The sequence below is a fragment of the Microtus oregoni genome, unplaced genomic scaffold (genome assembly GCF_018167655.1).
Source record: "Microtus oregoni isolate MIOR12 unplaced genomic scaffold, Mior012 000056F_ref0000123, whole genome shotgun sequence".
Taxonomy (NCBI): Eukaryota; Metazoa; Chordata; class Mammalia; order Rodentia; family Cricetidae; genus Microtus; species Microtus oregoni.
The window spans coordinates 12629877-12652703 of record NW_024543832.1 but is presented as its reverse complement, the minus strand read 5'-3'; the positions used below and the strand labels follow the sequence as shown (position 1 = coordinate 12652703).

General features: G+C 46.1%; 1 protein-coding gene across 1 annotated transcript; it reads right to left on the bottom strand.

Annotated features, from left to right (window-relative positions):
* Window positions 1-405: 405 nt before the first annotated feature.
* On the bottom strand, window positions 406-13920 carry LOC121438629 (voltage-dependent anion-selective channel protein 2). Its single transcript, XM_041638960.1, has 10 exons — window positions 13780-13920; window positions 13527-13585; window positions 12516-12584; window positions 11665-11714; window positions 7418-7570; window positions 7268-7320; window positions 6508-6735; window positions 4492-4642; window positions 2067-2124; window positions 406-958 (listed from the first exon to the last, which is right to left on the bottom strand). Exons 2-10 carry the CDS (start codon window positions 13558-13560, stop codon window positions 867-869), a joined length of 888 nt encoding a protein of 295 aa, XP_041494894.1. The 5' UTR covers window positions 13561-13585; window positions 13780-13920; the 3' UTR covers window positions 406-866.
* Window positions 13921-22827: the final 8907 nt, after the last annotated feature.

Here is a 22827-nt window from a genome sequence, read left to right as displayed (position 1 = left end):
TCAGTGTTTATCTGGAAAGAGAGCTGACCTCCTGCCGGTGCCCTCTTCCTCCTCTCCCCGCCCTCCCGTCCCTGCACTCCTCCACTCAGGGTCCTCTTCCCCCAGTGTCTGTAGTTGGGGTTCAGGGGATGTCATGCTGTTTAACCACTCAGCACCACTGCTGCATCATGCATGAGTTAACAGTGATTCTCTGCAATTGTGCACAAACTTAGAAACTGAAGAATGCTAAAGCATAGATCCTCTCATTTTATTGGAGTCTCAAAGACCTCGTGGAATTCTGCTAAGAACACAGGAATTTGGTCGCACAGACTTAGGTAAAGAGCAAACTGCTCACCAGAAGAAAGTATTAACCAAGGTTAGACCCTGGCTGGCCAATCTGTAACTGCACATACGTGGAGTCATTAGTTATGTACACTTGTTTATTCATAATTTGTCATGTTTGGGGATTATCAAATTCTAATGATGGCTGAATATAACAAAAGAAAATCTTTTACCTCATCTTAAAACATCCACTGATCCATCTCATTCAGTACAATAGTCAATGTTAAAAGAACATAAAACAAACATGCACACCATGGCACGGTTTTCATAAACGTCTATTTCATCACTGGTGGGTAGCACATTTAACAGTTAAATACAGTTAAATAAGGTGTGGTGACTGCACGACGGCAGCACTGGAACCAGTTAACCATCCAACTAAAACCAGCCAACAGGAAACTGTCTAAATATTTAAAATACAGCTCTTGTTTAATCATCCTTTGATTTGATGACCTTCTGGGGGGAAGGGGAGGAGCCTGCTGGTCACATGGAAATATATTAAGGCCAAATCTTCTGATATCCGTTCCCAGAGGTTTCTTTCAACTGGATTAAGCCTCCAGTTCCAAGGCAAGCCCAAGTTTATGGCCTCCAGCATTAAAGCTCTTCCCATCTACCAGAGCAGACAGTGTAAGCTTCACACCTGCAAACAAAGCAAACCACCATGATGACCCTGACAACCACTCAACCCCTACTACTGCCTAAGCCCACAACTACCATACTAATCCCAATGGGCATTGGATGAACCGTGAATACTAGGTTAGTAATAAGTTCAAAATGTTCTAAGCCAAAATCATGGTCACTATACTACCCAGATTGTAACTGAATCCTCAAGAGACCTCTGGGGCAAGTGGGAAGCACACATTAGGTAGGTAGGTAGTGCTGATGTAAGAAGGGTGCCAGGTATGCCAGCAGGAACTGGTCAGGTGTAGGAAGTAGGGTCCCCACTACAAATGTTGGGCTGCTTTGCGACCTTACTGGTCAACTGCTCTAAGCGCTCCAGAGCTCTCCACCTCAGATCCATTGAGTGACAATCTGCCTGCGTATGACCCCGAAGCTGCTCTGAAATCCCCTGTGCCTCAAGGGGATGCAGAGACAGACCAGCCAAAGCACCAAGTAAACTCTGGTCCAAGACACCATTTAGACAGCAGTGAGAAAACTACACAATGCGTTAGATGGTTAGGAGTGGGGCTCTCTATAGAATGAGGAAGGCAGCTGTGCTTGTTCAGGCCGCCTCCTCACTACACAGAGCAAGGGGGAGGGAGTCATAAGCTGCAACTTTCCAGGAGGGGAGGATCATCCCACTACAGGCTTGAAACGTTTACAAAACAATAAACTAAAAAAAATTAATTTTAGGCAGGGGTGATGGCACACGCCTTTAATCCCAGCACATGGAAGGCAGAGGCAGGCATATCTGAGTTCGAGGCCAGCCTGGTCTACAGAGATGAGTTCCAGGACAACCAAAGATATACAGAGAAACCCTGTCTAGAAAAATGAAAGAAGGAAGGACGACGGACGGACGAGGGAGGGAAGGAGGGAGGAAGGGATTGATTAATTTTGATAGAAGAGGTCCTGGGTTCAATTCCCAGCACCCACATGGTGGCTCACAACTGTCTGTATCTGGATCCAATGCCCTTTTCTAGTGTGGACATTAAGGCAGGAAGAACACCCAAACACTTCAAACAAATGAATCTTATTTAAAAGGAGAGGGAGGTTGTAAAAACAATGCTACAAATATTAACAACACTTACCAGGCCTCAGAGTCTGAGTGTAACCCACTCCAATTAAGCTGGAGTTGTTGACCTTTGCCTGGAAAAAGAGAAAGACATTTCTGAAGGGAGCAAAGCTCTTGGGTATTCTCCATCATGAACTATAGAGCCCAGGGCTTTAACTCAATGGGATACTAAAATTTAGTATCATGAATTAAGCAAACACCAAGTGCAACTTAAACATTAACTCAAAGTCAAATTGTCATTAGGGTCCAACAACACATTTTATACCCCTTGGGATGTATACGGAGACCCCTATTATCCACACAATATAAAGACCACTCAAAAAGTCACCCTTGTTGAGTCTTCTCTATGCACAAAAGCTAAAATGTGGCTGATGACGCCTACCAGACCCACTAGAGGTGAAAGCCATCTTTGGAATGTACATGAGGAATTTATAAGCTTGTGGCTTTCCACACATCACCACTCCCAGGGTTCTTTCTCAGATCCCCACAGCTTAATTCCTTCTTCATGCTCTTAACTCTCAGCTGCTAGATTTGGGCTATAACTAGTTGGGGCTCCAATGGGGAAGTTTACCAATTCCTTATATGCCCTGACAATTTAGGATTTAGGTAACAGACTTCGAGGGTTGACAGGAATGCTGAAGAGCAAATATGTTAAGCAGCAGCTCCAAGCACAAGTCTCCACTACCCCAGCTAGATGCTCGCACAGGTCCAGTCCATCCACACTGCATCCTAATGTTGTTACCTACCAATGTGATGGTACTATACAGGACACGTGCAGCCTGGAGGCCACAGCACAAATACACCTGCAATTTACTGCCAACTCCAGAGCCTAGACAGACAACTGGGCTCTTCAGTATCCTGAGAGCTACAAAATAAAGCTAACATCTTGCTGTGAGCACAATGGATCTGGAATGATTCAGTGACTCTTCTTGTGATGTATAAACATCAAAACGCAATCAAGATAATGCCTATGCTTCTAGGCGCTGCTCCACTGGGCCATCAACAGCTCTACTTGATGGGAAACGCTGCCATGATTCCACAATGACTGGCAGCAGTCACTCAATGACACCTAGGCCCCAAGCCACCTTTTCCCATGGACACTATTAGCTGAAAGGGGTCTCTACACGGGCATCCAGTCTGCTATGGTGCCACAAGCACACATCTGAAGACCAGCAATGTGAGAGAGAACGGTGTGCTGAGCAGAGTGCTTTCCTGGTGCAGTCAGATACAGCAGGAGTCATAAATGTGTCACTGACTTATCAAAGGGAGAAGCATTCTGGGTATTTTTCACTTTACACTGTGATATGTTTTATGTTTTATCATAAAGCAAAGATGGGACTAAAACATACCTGCTTAAGGTATTGAAACACAAGTTCTTGAGGATCAAGAGTACTTTATGTAATAGCACTAACTCTCCTGGACTGTTTAACTTCCTGTCATCCCTAGTACATACAGTACAGACAGTCCCTGACACACAGTAACAGCCGCTGATCTGCCAGGAATAGAAATCAATCCCCTACCCTCACAGCACACGCTCTTCTACCCAAGCCACTATGTTTGACTAAAGACACAAACAGAAGAAAGAGCCAAGAATCAGACAAGAGTGGCCAACCACCTTGCTCTGGCCTTAGAAGAGGGGGAGTAGTAGGTCCTGGAGGTGCAGGTTTTTAGGCCAACAGTCCCAGGAAGATGTTCCTCCCCATCCCCACCACCAGCAACAGTAATATTAAATCCTTTCTCTTGCCAAACTCTAGTCTCTTCCTTCAGTGACCTTTCAGACCAAATCTGATTTCATAAACCACAAAAATATGAAATCAAAAATACTATTATTATTCCCCAACACAAGTACAAACAACCCAGGACTCCAAACATGGGTTACCTGGGGCTTAGCCAGGCTTGGGGGCTCAGGGATATCAGCAATACTAATCCAGCAGCTCTCAAACTCAAGTGAACGTCTGTGATTGTCTTAGTTACTTTTCTGCTGCTGTGATAAGACACTATGACCAAGGTGACTTATAAAAAGAGAGCATTTAATTCGGGGCTCCTGGTTTCAGAGAGTCCATGACCATCACGGTGGAAAGCTGGGCAGCAGGCAGGTAGGCACAAGCAGAAAAAGTTAACGGGGAATGACTGGGCTTTTGAAGCCTCAAAACCTGCCAAGTGACACACACACTTCAACAAGGTTACACCTGCTAATCTGTCCCACCAAGCATTCAAATCTATTACCATATGGAGGCCATTCTCATCCAAATCACCAGTGAGCTAGCTTGAAAAATCAAACTCTATCCCAACTTTCACAAGAAAAGCAGCATTCCAATTCTAACCTCAGTACATGTGTCAACATGGCCTGTGTGATTCCCAGGCAAGCTTTCCACACCATCCAATATACCCAGAGTAATTCCCACAACCAAAACCCCATTCTGAGGTGAAGAAGTACTCACAGAAATGGAAGCAGTAGGATCCAACTGGTATTTAGCTGCAATGCCAAAGCGAGTGCAGTTGGTACCTGACGTCCAAGCAAGATTTACCGAGGTATCGAAATCCTCGCACACTTTCTGATAAATTGATCCTCCAAATTCTGTCCCATTATTGCTATAAGATATTTTGAATTAGAATCTAGAATAGACAATGTAACCGTTTCTAAGGCACAGGGTAACACTGTAGCACCGCATTTTATATAAACGACCACTAGCACTGAGCAGGTGGCCTAGTCACCACTAGGATGCTTGCCTAGTGTGCAAGAGCTGGTCTTTAAAGTTCTACTGAAAGCTTCAAAGTCCTTTCTGGTTTGGTTGAGACAGATGAGTCTTACTCTGTAGCCCAGGCAAGATTCACAGCAATCCTTCTGCCCCAGTCTCATGTTTTTAATGATTTATTTTATTTTATGTATACTGGTATTCTACCTGATATACGTCTGCATAGCGGTGTCCGATCCCCTAGAACTGGAGTAACGAACAGGTGTGAGCTGCCATGTGGGCTCTTTTAACTGCTGTGGCATCACTCCAGCCCAGGCTCATGTTTTGTTTGGTTTGGTTTTTTGAAACAGGGTTTCTCTGTAGCTTTGGAGCCTGTCCTGGAACTCACTCTGTAGACCAGGCTGGCCTCTGCCTCGAGTGTTGGGTTAAAGGCATGTGCCACTACCACCCGGCCAGCCTCATGTTTTTAAAGACACGGTCTCTCTGTGTATTCCTGGCTGTCCTGAAACTCATTATGTAGAGCAGGCTGGCTTCAAACTCACAGAGATCCTTCTGCCTCTATTTCCTAAATGCTAGGATTGAGGTGTGCATCACCTACACACAGAGCAGAGGGGTTAGGACCAAGGACAGAATATTGCCTACCATGGATGAAGCCCTGGATTCAACTCCCAGCAGTACCACGCACATACACATGCACACACACAAATGTTCACTGAAACAAAGTTTATATATCAAGATAGGAAATTTCAGGCTAGGCAGAGCTGAGATTACACTGTGTAAAAATATGTCACTGTGACTGATTTAATAAAAAGCTAAAAAGCCAACAGCAAGGCAGGAGGTTTAGGCGGAAATTCTGGACAGGGGGAACTCTGGAAGAAAGGAAGGCGGGGTCAGGTCACCAGCCAGATGCAGAGGGAACACAGAAGAAGTAGAACCACATGGCAACTTGTAGGTTAGTTAATAGAAATGGGTTAAGTTATAAAAGCTAGTTAGAAACAAGCCTAAGCTAAGACCAAGCTTTCAAAATTAATAAGAAGTCTCCATGCACTATTTGATAGTAGCTGATGGGACTAGGACCAGACACAGACAGACAGGTGTCTTACTGGGTCTTAAGGCCCTTGTCACCAAGCCTGAGGACTTGAGTTCAATTCCTGGGACATTCAGTTTTCCACAGTTAACCTCCATTTTTATGTCATAAAAATGGAATTATGGATTACGGAAAATGGTTTCCTTTTGTACTTCTGTTACGTACCAATATACTGTTTTATGGGGAAAACACTTAAGTCCTTTTCTATGTAATCTAACTTGAGTAGGTAAAAAAACACCATTTTTTTTTTCTTTATTGAGAAAGGTGCTCACTATGTAGTTCTGGCCAGCCTAGAACTCACTATGTACACTGAGATGGCTCAATCTCAGGAAGATACAGCCGTTTCTCCCTCCCAAATTAAAAATGTAAGGCACCACATGATCGTACATGCTAAAATAATCCTATCAACCCAGGACCCCACCCATCCTAGCTCATCATGTCAGAGACAGCAGCACTAGTAGCAGTCTGTCAAAGTCTAACCTCCCACTCCCAACCCCCTAAAGCTATAAAGCATCTCAAGCCTCGGTGACATTAAGCATGTACTCTCAGTATCTACACTACATGCTTCTGAGGAGCTCCTAAAACTATCCCATGTCAGACACCCTTTAAATTAAAAACAGATCAAAAGAAATGACATCCCACAGCATCCTGAGAGCCTATAAAGGAATACTTACACATTAGTATGTAACTGGAAGTCCCCAGTCCTGTAGCCCACTGCAAAGTTACTCCTAGTCAGCTTTGACTTGGCACTGTCAAAAGTCATCTGGTACCCAGCAAGCCAGCCCTCATAACCAAAGACAGCTGAGCCGTGGATCGCAGGTCCAGCAAAATCAAAGTCAACATCACAGCCAAGGTTTATACACTCCCTCTTATAAGCAGACTTGATTTTACCACTTTTCTTCCTGAAAAAAGGAAAGACTAGTTTCAAAATGATGCTAGTGACAGAGATTTATATACCTAACTCTACAAGGGGGGCATGAAAGATTTAAATAAACTGCAGTATGAAAATTTCAGGATTAAAAACAATGAAATAATCTGGGCAGTGGTGGCGCACGCCTTTAATCCCAGCACTCGTGAGGCAGAGGCAGGTGGATCTCTGGGAGTTCGAGGCCAGCCTGGTCTACAAGAGCTAGTTCCGGGACAGGCACCAAAGCTACAGAGAAACCCTGTCTTGAAAAAACCAAATAAAATAAAATAAAAACGAAATAAATTAAACCCACAGGGTGACAGGGAGAAGAGTTTTGTAAAACTACCAGTCACAAACTCTAAGAAACAATTAGCACTGCCACAGTGAAGAGGCTATTTCTGAAGCAAGCCAACAGTGTCGAGCAGTGTTCACAAGCAGAAGTGAATGACTGAAGTGAAGCTGCTTCTCTCCTGAGCAGACAAGAATGCTTCAAGTTCAAAGCACTTCATAAAAATATAAACACTTACCCTGTGTTCGGTGAAAAGGTAGTATCAAATGTCAGCTTCAAACCTTGACAGATCTATTTTAGGAGAAAAAGAGCTTATGAGAATTTATGTTCAGCTTGATTTCCTTTTTGAAATACAAAAATACACAAAAGCAAGTGTGTGAACCACTACCTGGTCTTCAATCGCGATCTCTGTCCCCAGAGTGTTATCGGTGTTCCATTTCTCCGTGAAAGTCAGACCATACTCACACCATTTGTATTTGGTCTCCAAGGTCCCACTAACTTTACCAGTGTCCGTGTTAGATGAACCAGATGTTGAAAATTCCTAACAAGACAATAAACAACCTCATGAACCCTCCTTCTCCTAAGCCTGGAAGAAACCACTGCCTAATTTATAGAACATTCTATCTTTATCTTATGCTACTTCCAAAGCAAACCCAACAGTGAACAATTACCTCCGACCGACTGATGCCACTACAATGCCACCTAACGTTTCTAACTAGTCAATAAAGATCACACATACAGGGCTGCTGAGATGCTCACTGGATAGAAAGGCTTACTGTCAAGCCTGATGACTTAACTTCCATCTCTAAAGCCTACATGGCAGGAAGAGAGGACAGAGTTCTGCAAGTTGCCCTCTAACCTCCGCCCACATGACACATGTATGCCTGCACATACACATAATCCTCACACAAAATGTGAAAAATTGTAAGTAAAATTTAAATTCAACAATCCAAATAGTCTATTTTTCTTTTTTCCTTTTTAAAGATTTTTAATTTGCATATAAGTGAATATGAAGTATAGATGCCATGAAGGCCAGAGGAATCTGATTTCCCTGAAACTGAAGTTACAGGTGGTTGTGAGCCACCATGTAGGTGCTTAGAAATGAACTAGGGTCCTCTGCAAGCACACCACCCCCTCTTAATTGCTAAACTAATCTCTCCAGTATCTCTGTTTTTTGGAAATGAGTCTTCACTAGGTTTCATGCCTTTCCAAACAACTTTCAAACCATATTTTTACTATTTTTTGTTGTGGTTTGTTTCACTATGTGGCCCTGGATATCCTGGAACTCGCTTTGTAGACCAAGCTGGCCTGATCTACCTGCCTCTGCTTCCCTAGTGCTAGGATTAAACATGTACACCACCACACTTCACCCAACTCACCACATTTCCATGGGGCCGGATAGATGGCTAAGTAGTTAGGAGCACCTGTTGCTCTTACAGAGGACCCGGGTTTGATTCCCAGCACGCACAGGCAGCTAAGTCTAACTCGAGTCCAGAGTATCTACCGCCTCTGTGGGTACTGCACACACTTGGTGCAGATACACACGCAGTCAAAAAGACAACCATACACATAAAATAAAGTCTTTTTAAAGTGGAGTAGGGGAGCGTCTTGATTTTTATCACACATATAAACTACATATGTAGTAAGCAAAAAAAAAAAAAATACAGGAATTAATCTAAAGTACCATAAAAAGCTTAGCCTCGGACTGGGAAAATGGCCAGTAAGTAAACACACTTCTTGCAGAATACCCAAATTCAGTCCCCAGCATCCACATGACAACTCACAACCACCTGTATCTCCAAACACTCATAAATGTAAAATTTAAAAAAAAAAAACCGCTTTCCATTAAAAATGAATAATCTTTTAAAAAGTTTTAATCATGGATTTGTGTAGAACAACCTGCCAATCCCTTGTTGCATACGAAGTGAAAGGGAAACACAGAAGGAGGCTGTATCTCAGGATTTTCTAGATGACCTAAGGATCTGTCTTTACCAGGCATCACACTTGAGTGAACGGCCCAAAGGAAAATGTAACCTTTCAGCAGTCTGTTAGAGTTCTGATTTCCCTTTCCTCTGTCAGTGTTGCTACATCCTAGTCACTGGAAGGCTGTTTTGATTTTTTTAATTATTATTTTGAAATATTTAGCTTTATTTTATGTGCATTTGGTATGAAGGCATCAGATTCCTTGGAAGTGGAGTAACATACAGACAGTTGTGAGCTGTCATGTGGGTGCTGGGAATTGGACCTGGGTTCTCTGAGAGAGTAGCCAGTTCTCTTAACCACTGGGCCATCTCTTCAGCCCCCTAAATTTTGTTTTAAGTTTATCAGAAATTGTGATACCTGTAGAGTTAAGAAATATTAGAAACTGCCAGGTAGTGATGCACACCTTTAATGCCAGCACTGGGGAGCCAGAGGCAGGTGGATCTCTGTGAGGTTGAGAGGCCAGCCTGGTCTACAGAGCAAAGCTACAGAAAAACCCTGTCTCGAAAAACCAAAACCAACTAAACTAAACTGCACCGGGTAATATTAGGAAAGAACATTTGCTATGAAGTTAGGAGTCCTAGTCTGGGATGAGGTGTCACTGGCTAACTGAGAAGCACCAAGGAAAACCCTTAATTAACTGTGGAGCTCTGTCTTCTCAACCGTAACAGCACAGCCTGCTGTGGGATGAGCCAACAGAGCTGACAAAAGGGAAAGCTCTGTAGCTTTGCATGCACATCAAACAGGGTAACATTAAATACATGTGAAGCACGTTCTTCCAGCAAACAACTGAAATGGAAAATGTATATGGGCAGCAGTTGTTCTCAGTTTTTAATCCCTCATGACAATGGTTAATGACCCAAGCTCCACCTACTACCATCTATCAGTCCTGCGACCAAGGACCAGTCTAATGTATGCCAATGAATGCTCAGGAAACTATGTCAACATCAACCTGTGGGCACAACAGGGTCAGATGAAACCAACAATAAAGCAACTCACTCCATCACTGTGAACTTATCTTTACATTTTGGGTAGACTGAACATCTCTGCATAAAGAAAATGGCCTTAATAGAATTTAATTGAGTAGGTTTGTATATTACAGCACCAATACTATCCAATTTTATTCAGAAAGTATAAACAAAACATACCCTCACCAGGCGGTGGTGGCACACTCCTTCAATCCCAGCACTCAGGAGGCAGAGGCAGGTGGATCTCTGGGAGTTCAAGGCCAGCCTGGTCTACAAGAGCTAGTTCCTGGACAGGCTCCAAAGCTACAGAGAAACCCTATCTTGAAAAAGCAAAACAAAACAAAAAAACATACCCTCTTAGATTCAATTCCTAGATATCCTTCAAAATCTTAGACTTACTTTTATAACTTTCCCTAACCGTGTTTTACAATAAGCTTTTCCTTTCCAACAAGAATTTTTGGCTTATAAATATAGTGCTTAATACAATTCTCCGGTTATTCTCAGCTTAAAGTTTGTCTACCAACTAGAAAGGGGTGTTTGTCTTGCAGCACTGGCCCTCAAGCACTGCGTTACACCCCCACCTGAAAGTAAGCACTTTAAAGACAAGAATGGTGTTTATTTTACGGTAAAGTAACATGCACTAACATTTAAAAACCCGGTAGAGGCTGAAAATAAAGATTAATAATAGAGATGCAAGGCCCTGAGTTCAATCTCCAGCAACAGTAGAAAATATTAACTATCAGCTAATAAATATTCTATAACCTCTTATCCCAGCTAAGTTAGTCACTCAGCCATCACTAAACATTTAGACTTCTGGCTGGGTGGTAGTGGCGCACGCCTTTAATCCCAGCACTTGGGAGGCAGAGGCAGGTGGATCTCTGTGAGTTCGAGGCCAGCCTGGTCTACAAGAGCTAGTGCCAGGACAGGCTCCAAAGCTACAGAGAAACCCTGTCTTGGAAAAACTAAAAAAAAAAAAAAAAAAAAAATTTAGACTTCTTTGCAAACCAAGGAAAGCACACAACAGGACGAATGTAAGAACCCACAAATGCAACAGCTCTGAGCTTTAAGAAGCCCCACCAGGAACAACTTTAATAGACAGCAGTTATATACAGAACAGTATGCACTATCAACAGTGCCCCATAATCATAGTTTAACATTTACACAAGACATCCTTCTCCAAATTTCAAAACAAAAACCTTTCGAGAAAAAAAAAGCACACAATACTTTTACTTTATCCCTTTCTTAACAGCTGGGAGGGATTAACATGCTAAGTGATATTAAAGTTAGGATGGACATATGTAGACATCTCTATGGATGACTGATAGAATATAGCCATTATATTAAATGATCAGTTTTTATATTAAAAGCCAGTTACTATTAAGCCTAGAACTATGAGGGTATTAGGAGAGAGGGTTACAAGCCCCTGGCCTTCAAGTTTGTAATCTACCCAAATAACCAACTTCTACCTAAATTTCCCAACTTCTTTGTACAATCATATAGTAACACATATGTAGACAGGATATAAGAAAACATGAAAATCAGAAATCATATCCAAAGCCAATAAATCAGATTACATGTAAATCACTCAAAAAAAAAAAATTAACCTCTGCGTCCTCAAGGCAAAATAGCTGCAGACATTTACAGGACTAGAAATCAAAAGGCTCATGGGAACTCCCAAGTCACTTACCACACCGCTGCATGACTTTGTTTTCACATCCAGCTTTACCAACCCAAAGCCTTCAAAAAAAGAGAGCAAAGATTTGACTCTTCTGCAGGTGTGCACCCGTCATTCACATTACATTTCAAACAATCCCAGCACCCAGGGACACAAGCAAGCTCTGCCACACAGCACAGATAGGAACACTTAAAAAGCCATCAGTTCTGCTGCAAGGGTGGTGCAGCTGCCCAGCAGGCTGGTAGGTAACTGGCTCCACCCCCTGACACACCCTTTTCAAGCATTTTTAAATGTTAGATAAGAAAGTCACTTCCTCAGAATACCCGATTTTTTAGAGCTGCCCGTGAGGACCTTTATCCCAAAGGAGTGGGAGATCACTCAAACTCACTCTAAAAAGCCCACAACCCCTTAAGGCTTCAGTCCTCCCAGGAGTCACAAACACAAAATGAAAACACTAAGTCGGGGCTGAGCTGTCACTGAAGAGAATAAAAGTACAAGCCTTTAATCCTAGCACTTGGGGGCAGAGGCCGGTGGATCTCTGTGAGTTCAAGGCCAGCCTGGTCTACAGAGTGAGTTCCAAGCCAGCCAGGGCTACACAGAGAAACCCTGTCTCAAAAAACACAGAACAAAAGAGTACAAGTTTTTCCCTTAAAAGGTTAGAATTCGTAAACTTCGACCTGAAGAAACCTGGTGCAGCATAGCAGTCTATAACACAAAAAGCATCAACCCATCAGGATATCCAGTCTGGAAAAACAAGCCAATTTCCTAAGGGATCCAAGTACATTTTCTCTTTTCAGCTAAAAACATCCCAAGATGAGGCGTGGCACAAAAAAAAGTGCTAAAATCAAAAGAAAAGTCCTTACCATATCCTTTGTTGAAAGTATCTCTGGCAGCTTTGCCAAGGTCAGCATAGGATGGAGGGATACACATTGCTGGGGAAAAGAAACATTCTACAGTTAATGTGACTGGATTATGATTGGACTACGACTAATATTTACATAGAAGCAGACTAAGGGGAACTATGTTTTTGACGCCTCTAGAACCACGACAAAATTGACTTTAAATAGCCATCCGTAACTATAGTTTACTCCTAAAAGCTATGTGGTAATATAAACTTGGGGCAGTTCTACCAGACTGTTCTAAAAGGGTCGGGGGTAGCCTATCTAATTCCGGAACAATGTATCCAGTCTCACAACACTAGTACATGTACACACACTTGCCCGAATTCAAGGGGACTGACTGATTTAACTGAGATAAAAACCAAAACTTAGGGATTTTCCCCTAGCAAATCCCTTGGTATGTTTTCCAAGAACAAAACCAACATTGAGGCACGGAGGCGGAAATTTAACATCTTGAAACATAGGGGGTAAAATACAACCATCTTATGTTTCAGTAAAGTATCTACGGCAACTAAATATCAAATAGCACTTTGAACACATTAATATGACTCCCAAGTACTCCGCCAAAGCAGTGAGGCTTAAGGGCACGGAACCTGAGCTCCCGCAGCTCATTCATTCAAAAGAGCAAGTCCACGCCCTTAGGAACGCGAGAAATGACCTTGTAGTGCAGCGGTCTCCGCACGCCGGAGAACTACTTCCTCCTGCAAAGTGACTGATCTAATTCTCCAAAATGGAATTCAACAACTAGTAGTTTCTCTTTTGCTTTCGGATCTGTAAATGACACATCCAAAAGCAGAGGGTGGGTACGGCTAAGAACCAACGCCCAGGGCGCGAGCCCCTATCTGCAACCCAACAGCCCAGCACCGTGTCCGTCAGCAGAGTCCTTGCAGGCTTGTGGATCGCTGAGGGACCGGCTATGGTTTCCCAAAGGGGACACAGCAGCCCCACCGCCGACATGTCTATCGATCTACTTACGCCGTGGGCATGTCGGTACACAACAGTCCGCCATAGCGAAGCCTCGGGGAAAAGGAGAGCTGTAGAAGGGACAAGAAGTGTGGTCAGGGGACGATCAGAGGGCCCACAGGGGATCTCGGACAGAAGGGCAAGGGGCCGGGGCCGGGGCCGGGGCCGGTTCGGCCATCTTATGGGAGCAGGGCCGTCCCGAGTCCGCTCAGGCGGCCCGCTCGGCCTAGGCCCCGGGCTCGGCATGAGGCGGACGACGTAGTACCTGCGGGTGTCCTGAGGGGCGCTGCCGCCGCCGCTCCGCTCGCAGTTAAGGCCGCTCCGCTATCTGGCGATTGCGCGGCAGCCAACGCGGCTGGAGGGCGAAGTGAAGGAGACACCGTTGCGCCCCGCCGCAAGCTTGGCCTCCCCCAGCCAGGACCCCGCCGCCGCCGCCCGGGCTGTCCGCTGCGCTTGTCCTTGCCGCGCCGCCCGCCGCCCACTCCCACCTGCTCTGGAGGGGGCACGGGGGTTGAGGGCACGACGATCCCCCGGGGTGAGCTGTCTCGGACCGTCCGGCTGGGACCGGGCGAGAAGGAGCTGGCGGGCCACGGGTCAGGCAATGTACGGGGCAGCCCCAGAGGCGAGGGCCGGGAACGGCGGAGGCGGCGCAACGGCACCCGCGCGGCCAGGGTGGGAGAGGACACGCGCGTCACGACGGGGCGGGGCGCCGCAGCACGTAGGGTCACGTGCACCCCCTCCACCTCCGGGCTGAGGGTCCTAACAAGGAAGAGTGCCGGCAGTCACCGCCCGATCCGGACTTCAGAGCCGGGGAGGTCGAAGTGAGGGCTGACGCCTCCATGCCCTTCTTACGTGGGTTCAACGCCCACTGCAATGTCATCTTCTGGTGGGGCTGGGCTCCCGAGGAACCAATTTGGGCCGGTCTCGGTGGGCTCTGCTCTGAGAGCCTCACGGTTGCGCTCCTGCAGCCTCCTTCCCACTCAAGCATGGGATGGCTTCACAGACGTGCAGAAGCCATGCTCCCCATCCAGTAGGAGATCCCCTGGTTGAGATGCCTGGAGAGCTGGGGGAGAACTGTAGGGTTCGTGTTTGCCAGGCATTAGAAGGCTGCTCTCAAATTCTCTGGTTGTGCAAGGAGAGTCGGGGAGCAGCCAGTCCTGATTTCTTGGGAAGCAGAGAGATTGCTGCCAGTTTGAGGCTAAGCTACAGCATGAGATAAACAGGGGGAAGAAGAAATGTGCACGCTAATGAAGATAGGAACAGGGCCTTGGGAGAGGGCTCAGCGGGTAAGGACCTGAGCTCCGATCCCCAACACCACATTAATAGCCCCAGAACCAGAAACAAGTGGGTCACTGAGGCTCTCTGCCAACTGGTCAGCAAACCGAATGCTCTAAGTTCAGTAAAAGATTCAGCCTCAAGGGAGTAAGGGGAAGAAGAGCAATAGAGACTACCCAAAGTCCTTTGCTCTCCTCGGGCATAAGCGTGCATGCCTGAACCCACACAGACCCATACAAATTAGACATGGAGACAATTGAGGCTTCAATTCAATAAAACTCAGGTAATTTAGCCCGTGAACCTCAGTTTCCTCATCTCTAAGGTGAGGTTTAATAATGTTTACTAGTCATACAGTCGGACTGAGAGCAAAGACTCCGAACACATACACACTCACAAACCAATTATCTCTGAACTTTTCCTCGACTCAAGCATTGTGAAGTTTTCACTCTCGTCCTAAACTGTGAAAATATGGCAAATTGGGCTTCCCCAATCCAAAACCCAGTTAAATTGGCAAGCTCTGGATTCAGCAAGAAACCTTGCCTCAGTAAATTAGAGAGTCATCAACGAAGAAACAGGCATGCATGTGCACACGTTTGCACATGCACCCACATGGAAAATATATGTATATATACCACCATGGCCAATGCAGCTTTGGTCCAGGAACCCTGGTTGGGGCGGGGAGGGGATGAAGAAACGATGTCCGTACAGTGAAACTGAGGTGAGGTGGGGTTCTCTGATTGCTGTCACTGCAACCTGCATAGGGGCAGGGGCTAGGCAGTCTTGGTAGGAGGTGTCTGCAGGCAGTGGTCTCAGGCTGTAGACATGTGGGAGGAGGAAGGAACTGTTGCTAGTTTTCCCACTCATCAGCCTTCCATAAACATTCATACCTTCGAGGGAAGCTTTGCCATTTCTCTTGGGCTCCATCCACATGGGTAATAGTTTTGCCAATTGTCCCATGTGTTGGAGGCCTTGGGATTCCATGACATGGCCATACCCGTGTCTAATATGCATTCACACAGGACTTCATTTCTCAGGGCTTTGGCTGCTCCCTGCATACGCCACAAATACATCGACATAAAAATAAGTTAAGGGGGCTGGAGAGAAACTACAGAGAAACCTTGTCTGGGGAGGGGGGAATCTAATTTCCTGGCTATCTTGGGTGGAGAGCATAGATAGGTCAGGATAAGTTTAAAGAGAAATTGTTTCAAGGTCTTCACTTTGAGCAGGATTCAGTAAGCAATCTGAGTGTTCACATCCAAACTGCTAAAAGACCAAGCCTGATATGGTAGCACATGCCTGGAATCCTGGCACCAGGCAGACAGAGGCAGGAAGATCAGGGTCTTTTGTTTGTTTGTTTGTTTGTTTTGTTTTGTTTTGTTTTTTGAGACAGGGCTTCTTTGTAGCTTTGGAGCCTGTCCTGGAACTAGCTCTTGTAGACCAGGCTGGCCTCGAACTCATAGAGATCTGCCTGCCTCTGCCTCCTGAGTGCTGGCACTAAAGGTGTGCGCCACCACTGCCAGGCTACAGGGTCATTCTTGACTGCATAGTGAGTTTGATGCCAGCTTGGGCTACATAAGGAATTTTTTTCAACAAACAAAACAAAAATCCATGATATTGAAAACGAAAAAAAATATAGAGATAAAGAAAATGCAGAAAAAAAAAAAGAGTAAATTACTCAGACCAGTTTATACCAAGGGGAGGGAAACTGGGCTGCATCCTGTGACAGACGTGTCAGTGAATATGTGGACATATTTTACAACTCCGCAACCCATGCTTTGCTCACAGAGTCATTTCCATTCTTATACGCAAGAACATTTACTTACTTCACAGATAACCTGCCCAACCCTCCAGCTTCCTGTCAGAATGGGGCCACTTAGATGACTAGTTCCCTGACTTCAGTTCCTGTGAATTAGGGACTAGCTTTCTGCCCTCACCCACTTCCAGCACACAATGGTGAAATGAGCACAGGATTACTTTAAAGACATCCTTGCTCAGAAAGGTGGGAAACGAGAGTCCTTGGTCCACAATTCTGAAATTCTGAGATCCAGCAGGTAAAGTCAGTCTTGCTCCTGCATGGGCTCAAAGAGGGCCTGTCAGAAGAGCTGGCCCTATGCACGCATTCTTTGTCTGCCGCTGGCTCTGATACGTACTGGTAGAGGGCCACCCAGCCCACACAGCTGAGTGCCATCCCCTTAGGTTTACACACTCTGACTATCGCATGGGTTTAGAGGTAGATATACAACTCGGTCCACCCTAAGCACAAACCAGCTGAGGGTAAAGTTCATGCAGGCCCTGGAACAGGCTCCAGAAGGCTCACGGGATTCAGAAAGCTCCTCTATGTGGAAATGGGTCTTCATATGGGGGGGGGGGGCTTGGCCTGAAGACGCCACCCCTTCTAGGAATGGGCACAATCCTAGAAGATTGGAGTGGGATCTATACTACGGAAGTGGGTGGGAACCCCTTTTGCTTAGGCCTGGGGAAAATGAGGAGTTGAAGACTCAGAGGGAGAAAGGGGCTGCCAGGCGGTGGTGGCGCACGCCTTTAATCCCAGCCCTTGGGAGGCAGAGGCAGGCGGATCTCTGTGGGTTCGAGGCCAGCCTGGTCTACAAAGTGAGTTCCAGCCGGGCGGTGGTGGCGCACGCCTTTAATCCCAGCACTGGGGAGGCAGAGGCAGGCGGATCTCTGTGAGTTCGAGACCAGCCTGGTCTACAGAGCGAGTTCCAGGACAGGCTCCAAAGCCACAGAGAAACCCTGTCTCGAAAAACCAAAAAAAAAAAAAAAAAAAAAAAAGTGAGTTCCAGGACAGGTTCCAAGGCTACAGAGAAACCCTGTCTCGACAAAACAAAAGGGGGAGGGGGAGAAGGAGAGGGATACAGAGAGAACCAGAGAGCACGAGGCTCACTGTGAGCTCACTGTGAAGTCCACCGGTGGAGCGAGGCAAGGGCATTGTTGTGGGCTGCACTGCACAAAACCATGAACTGGTATGAGTTGTTGGCTGAGATGCTGGAGTCCCGGGGGTGTTAAAGGATAGAGGTGGGGAGGACAACTCTGAGTCAGGTGCCAAAGTTCTCCATGACTAAGAGTGCTCGGCAAACGGGTCATAAAGGACGGCAGGACTTGGGGTATGGTCCTGTGGAGAGGTACTGTATGGTGCATGGCTCTCTGCTACCCCACCTCTCTGTACCCTTTAAAACTCCTAGGGTACCCCATAAAGAGTACAGAGAGATGGGGTGGCAGAGAGGCCAGAATAGGGGAGCACACAGGGTGGAGAGCTAGGGAGGGCAGAAATGCACTCAGGGACTTGTATTGGTGTATACTTGGGGAGGTTAGCGCCTGCAGCCAGCCGTGAAGGAGATCCTGGAATTAACTGGTCTCCGAAGTAAAGCCAGTACATGTAATAACTGCTCCTATTGTGCATGAAGAACAGTGTGCGTGGGTCTGGGGTCCACAACCTCAAGAAGCCACTTTTAGGCACACTACAGCATGAAAGACAGTGGTCTAGACACTCATGTCCCAGAAGTGAATTAGGGAAAGACAAGCGTTCTTCAGTTTCCAGATCACAATAGAGTTGGGCCTTCTCTAGCTTAATCTAGTTTGTGATCATTTAGGGCAGACAGTGGATTTACAGCTTAACAGGACCCAAAGTGCAAACTTCACATAGCTGCTCCCAATTCAGACACAGGGTTGGTACAGAGACCGATGTGAAAGGACTTTGCTATTCCTGTCTAGCCAGCGATTCGGACCGCTGGCAAACGTTGTTATTGTTTTAATTTGCTGTTTGTTGTTTTTGTTTGTTTGTTTGTTTGATTGATTTTCGAGACAGGGTTTCTCCATAGCTTTTTGGTTCCTGTCCTGGAACTAGCTCTTGTAGACCAGGCTGGCCTCGAACTCACAGAGATCCACCTGCCTCTGCCTCCCAAGTGCTGGGATTAAAGGCGTGCGCCGCCACCGCCAGGATGTTGTTTTGTTTTTTGATACAGGTTTTTCTCTGTGTAGCCCTGGCAGTCCTGGAACTCATTCTGTAGACCAGGCTAACCTCTAACTCAGATCCGCCTCTGCCGGGTGCGGGAATTAAAGGTGTGTGCCATTGCTGTCCAGCTTCATTTGCTATTTTTAACAAATTTAATTTTGTATTTTTGATATGTATGAGTATTTTACCTGTATGTGCACCATGTGACTATGAGGTGCACACAGAGGCCAGAAGAGCTCATCAGATTCCCTGGAACTGGAGTTACACATGTGAACCACCATGTGGGTGCCGGGAGCCAAACCCCAGCTTCTTTCTTCAAGAACAGTAATTGTTCTTAAGCCCTGAGCAATCTCAGCTGCGTACTGGTGGTGCACACCTTTAATCCCATCACTCAGGAGGCAGAGGCAGGCAGATCTCTGTGATTTTGAGGCCAATCTGGTCTACAAAGTGAGTCCCAAGACAGCTAAGAATGTTTTTTTTTAATATTTATTTATTTATTATGTATACAATATTCTGTCTGTGTGTATGCTGCAGACCAGAAGAGGGCACCAGATTCCATTACAGATGATTGTGAGCCACCATGTGGTTGCTGGGAATTGAACTCAGGACCTTTGGAAGAGCAGGCAATGCTCTTAACCTCTGAGCCATCTCTCCAGCCCCCGACAGCTAAGAATGTTACGCAGAGAAACCTTGTCTTGAAAAACAAAAAACAAAACAAAATTACCTATATCACTTTTGATTGTTTGTTTTGGTTTGGTTTTCGAGACAGGGCTTCTCTGTGTAGCCTTGGCTATCCTGGAACTGATCCATAGACCAGGCTGGCCTTGACCTCAAAGAGATCCTCTGCTTCTGCCTTCCCAAGTGCTGGGATTGAAGGTGTGCACCACACCCAGCTACTTTTATCTCTCTTTTTTTGCTTTGTTTTTGGCTTTTTGAGACAGGCTTTCTCTAAGTAATAGTCCTGGCTGTCCTGGAACTCACTTTGTAGACCAGGCTGGCCTCGAACTCACTGAGATCCGCCTGAGTGCTGGAATTAAAGGTGTGCGCCACCACCACATGGCCTTTTATCACTTTTAGAAGATTCTGCTCTTTAACTGTGAGAACTGTTTCTTACTCACACATACCCACCCACACATCCAGCCACCCCAACATGCAAGGTGCTGACATAGACAAAGATCATGAACATAATCAAAATAATCATTATTAACACATGCCAGGCACCTCCTTTGCTCTGAAAGGAACATATGCTCCATTTAATTCTTAGAGCAACCCTCAGAGAACATAAGTAGCTCCCTGGCTGAGTACACACAGCCGGTTCTTGAAGGGTGGGGAGGCAGAATTTGAGCCCAGTTCTGGTACAGTCAGAGGCAGCCTCTCTTAAGCACCAGGCACACTGCTGCCCACTTCAAGTCTTCCCCACAGAGGGAGACTGATACAAAACAAAGAAAAAGCCACTGCTTTAGGCCTGCTGTGGCTTTTGTCCACAGTCTTATAGCTGCCTCCCTAACTTAAGTTTTGGGTAAGAGCCTCTACAGTAACTAAACAGGGACCAGGAGCTGGCTTTATGGGGTCACTGCTGAGACTGTCTTATGACTTGCACCCCACGCCTCTCTGTATCTGCTGTGTGGCTGCCCTGTGTCTCTGGAGTTGGTGTGGGAGGCAGTGGAAGGAAGATGAGGGAGAATTCTGGGCCCCAGGAAGTCACAAGGACAGTTTGGCAGGCTGCCTGGACACTCCATACAGAGCAAAACAGTGGAGGAAGCAGAGGGACAATGGGCCATTATTTCTCACTGTGGGAGGTTGGTCAGTTTGGTACAGGGTGACCTGCTATCCCTCCTACTAGCCTGCCCTGGGCTTTGGTTAAGATCCACACCCTCTGTCTGGAGAAGGGGTGGAGGGCTGTAAGGACGGACAGGAGTGACTCAGAGGGCCTCCCTCTTCTCCAGTCTGCAAGACACACTTCTGCCAGATGAACACAGCCAGGCACAAGGCGCTGCCTCAGAACTTCACCACGAAGCAATCCACAGACCAGCTGAGTGCAGGTTATAGGCCTCCACAACATAGTCCAAACCTGACTTCCTAAACCAGCACAGCCTTGCTGAATGCTAACCCCACAAGGAATTAGTAGAATTATCACACATGAAAAGAACTGAGATTGGACAGATTTGGTAATCGATGAGTTACCCCAGCATTGATCCACTTCTTTAAGCAGAAGGTTCTAAGAACCCTGCTACTCTCTTTGATGAATAAGAGAGAATGCAACACAACCCCGGATTTCTTGAGAAGGATCTGGAGAGCCCGAGTGCCACAGAAAGTATGTCAATCTGAAATAGTACCCCCAACATAGCAGCCCTGAAATGTAATCAGCTCTGGGTCTATCATGGTAAGCATGAAGACACACGGTTTAGATCTCCCGTGGTGAGGTGCAGGACCGGGGACTGCCCATCAGGACCCACCGAGAGTCACAGAACTGCTCCCAGCTGAGGAGCAAGTAGGATGGAGGGGTGGCTCTTAGAATGGCCCATCTTGCAATGCACAAGACTTGTCGAACGAGGCCTACGTTGGCTTGAAGGTGCTCTCTCCCAGCCGGCTCCTCTTAGCACTGTATCTTCGTGGACCAGGATCTGAAGCCTCTCCTTCCTCCATTGTCCTCAAGCACATTCCTTCAACGTACCTCTTCTTAATAATATCTTATTATTACTTGGGGGCATGTGCCACGGAGCATCTCTGGAGCTCGATCAGAGGACAACTTGTGGAGTTCTCTCCTTCCACCTTGATGTGGGTTCCCAGGGTCGAACTCAGGCGAGGCCCTTTACCCGCTGAGCCACAACATATCTCCAGCACATCAATCTAATCCCACATTAGCATCGACTGTTAGAAGGACCTGCACTAATCCACCTGTCTCGGGTGTACTGATATAGTCTCACAAGATCCAGCTCCCCCTGGAGGCTCCGGCCACTTTGAAGGACCTTTGTTTCTTCTGATCTGCACTCTGAGGTCTCCTCGTGCAGAGGAGAAGCCTGCAGAGCCTGGGAGATCCTAAGGCCTCAGGAAGCTCCTTCATTGGTTGTATAGTGCCGGGTTATTGTGACACTCTTTTTTTTTTTTTTTTTTTTGGTTTTTCGAGACAGGGTTTCTCTGTGGCTTTGGAGCCTGTCCTGGAACTAGCTCTGTAGACCAGGCTGGTCTCGAACTCGCAGAGATCCGCTATTGTGACACTCTTGTGACGCCCTTAAGGACTAACTGGAATGTAAGAGCTCTGGGTGTACTGCAGGACTCAGAGAACAGAACCGCCAGGCTTGCTTACAACTTCGGGTGGGTTTTTCCACTTGTCAGACTATACACTCGTGAGAGTGGTGAGTATAAACTTCATCTTCTTCAACTCCCCTGAAGGGCCTGAGGTAAAGGCATCACTGATGGTGTGTAAACAAACAGATGAATTATGGGGTGTGGGGGCAGAACCATGATGAGTCTCTCCCATAGTTCAGGGAATTATAAACATGGTTGGCTCTTCATAGCCATCAGTTTCACATCTATGGATTCAAACCATATATTGAAAATTAAAATACTGAAAAACCAACAATTGTAGAGATCAACCAAAATATTGTAGGGCCCAGCAGGTGAAGATGGCCCAGAAGGTGAGGGTACTTGTTGCCAAGATCGACAATCTAAATTCAATCCCTGAGCCCCACATGCTGTAAGGAGAAACTCTTACAAGATGGCCTCTGACCTCCACATGTAAGCCAAAGTATGAACAAACACATAAATTAATGTAGCTTTGAATTAGTGTTTAAAAGGAAAACCACAAGCCGGGTAGTGGTGGCGCACACCTTTAATCCCAGCACTCAGGGGCAGAGGCAGATGGAGCTCTGTGAGTTTGGGGTCAGCCTGGGCTACACACAGAACAAACAAACAAAAAACCTCAGATATACTCTGTGCTCCTTCATTGACACCAGTTTCTTTAAACCCTACACACCTTGCAAGGACTATTTTAGCAGTGAAATTCTTAGCTCAGAGAAAAAAAAGTGTCCTTAGCTAGGCAAAAAAAAAAAAAAAAAAAGTGTCAAC

Bases quoted from the DNA above. Each gene is read 5' to 3' on its own strand.
- LOC121438629 (XM_041638960.1), bottom strand. From the start codon at position 13,560: ATGGCGGACTGTTGTGTACCGACATGCCCACGGC. The intron at 7,321-7,417 runs GTAGTGGTTCAC...CTCCTAAAATAG, and splicing joins AGATCGCGATTGAAGACCAG to ATCTGTCAAGGTTTGAAGCT. The intron at 2,125-4,491 runs GTGAGTACTTCT...CTCTTTTTCCAG, and splicing joins ATCCTACTGCTTCCATTTCT to GCAAAGGTCAACAACTCCAG.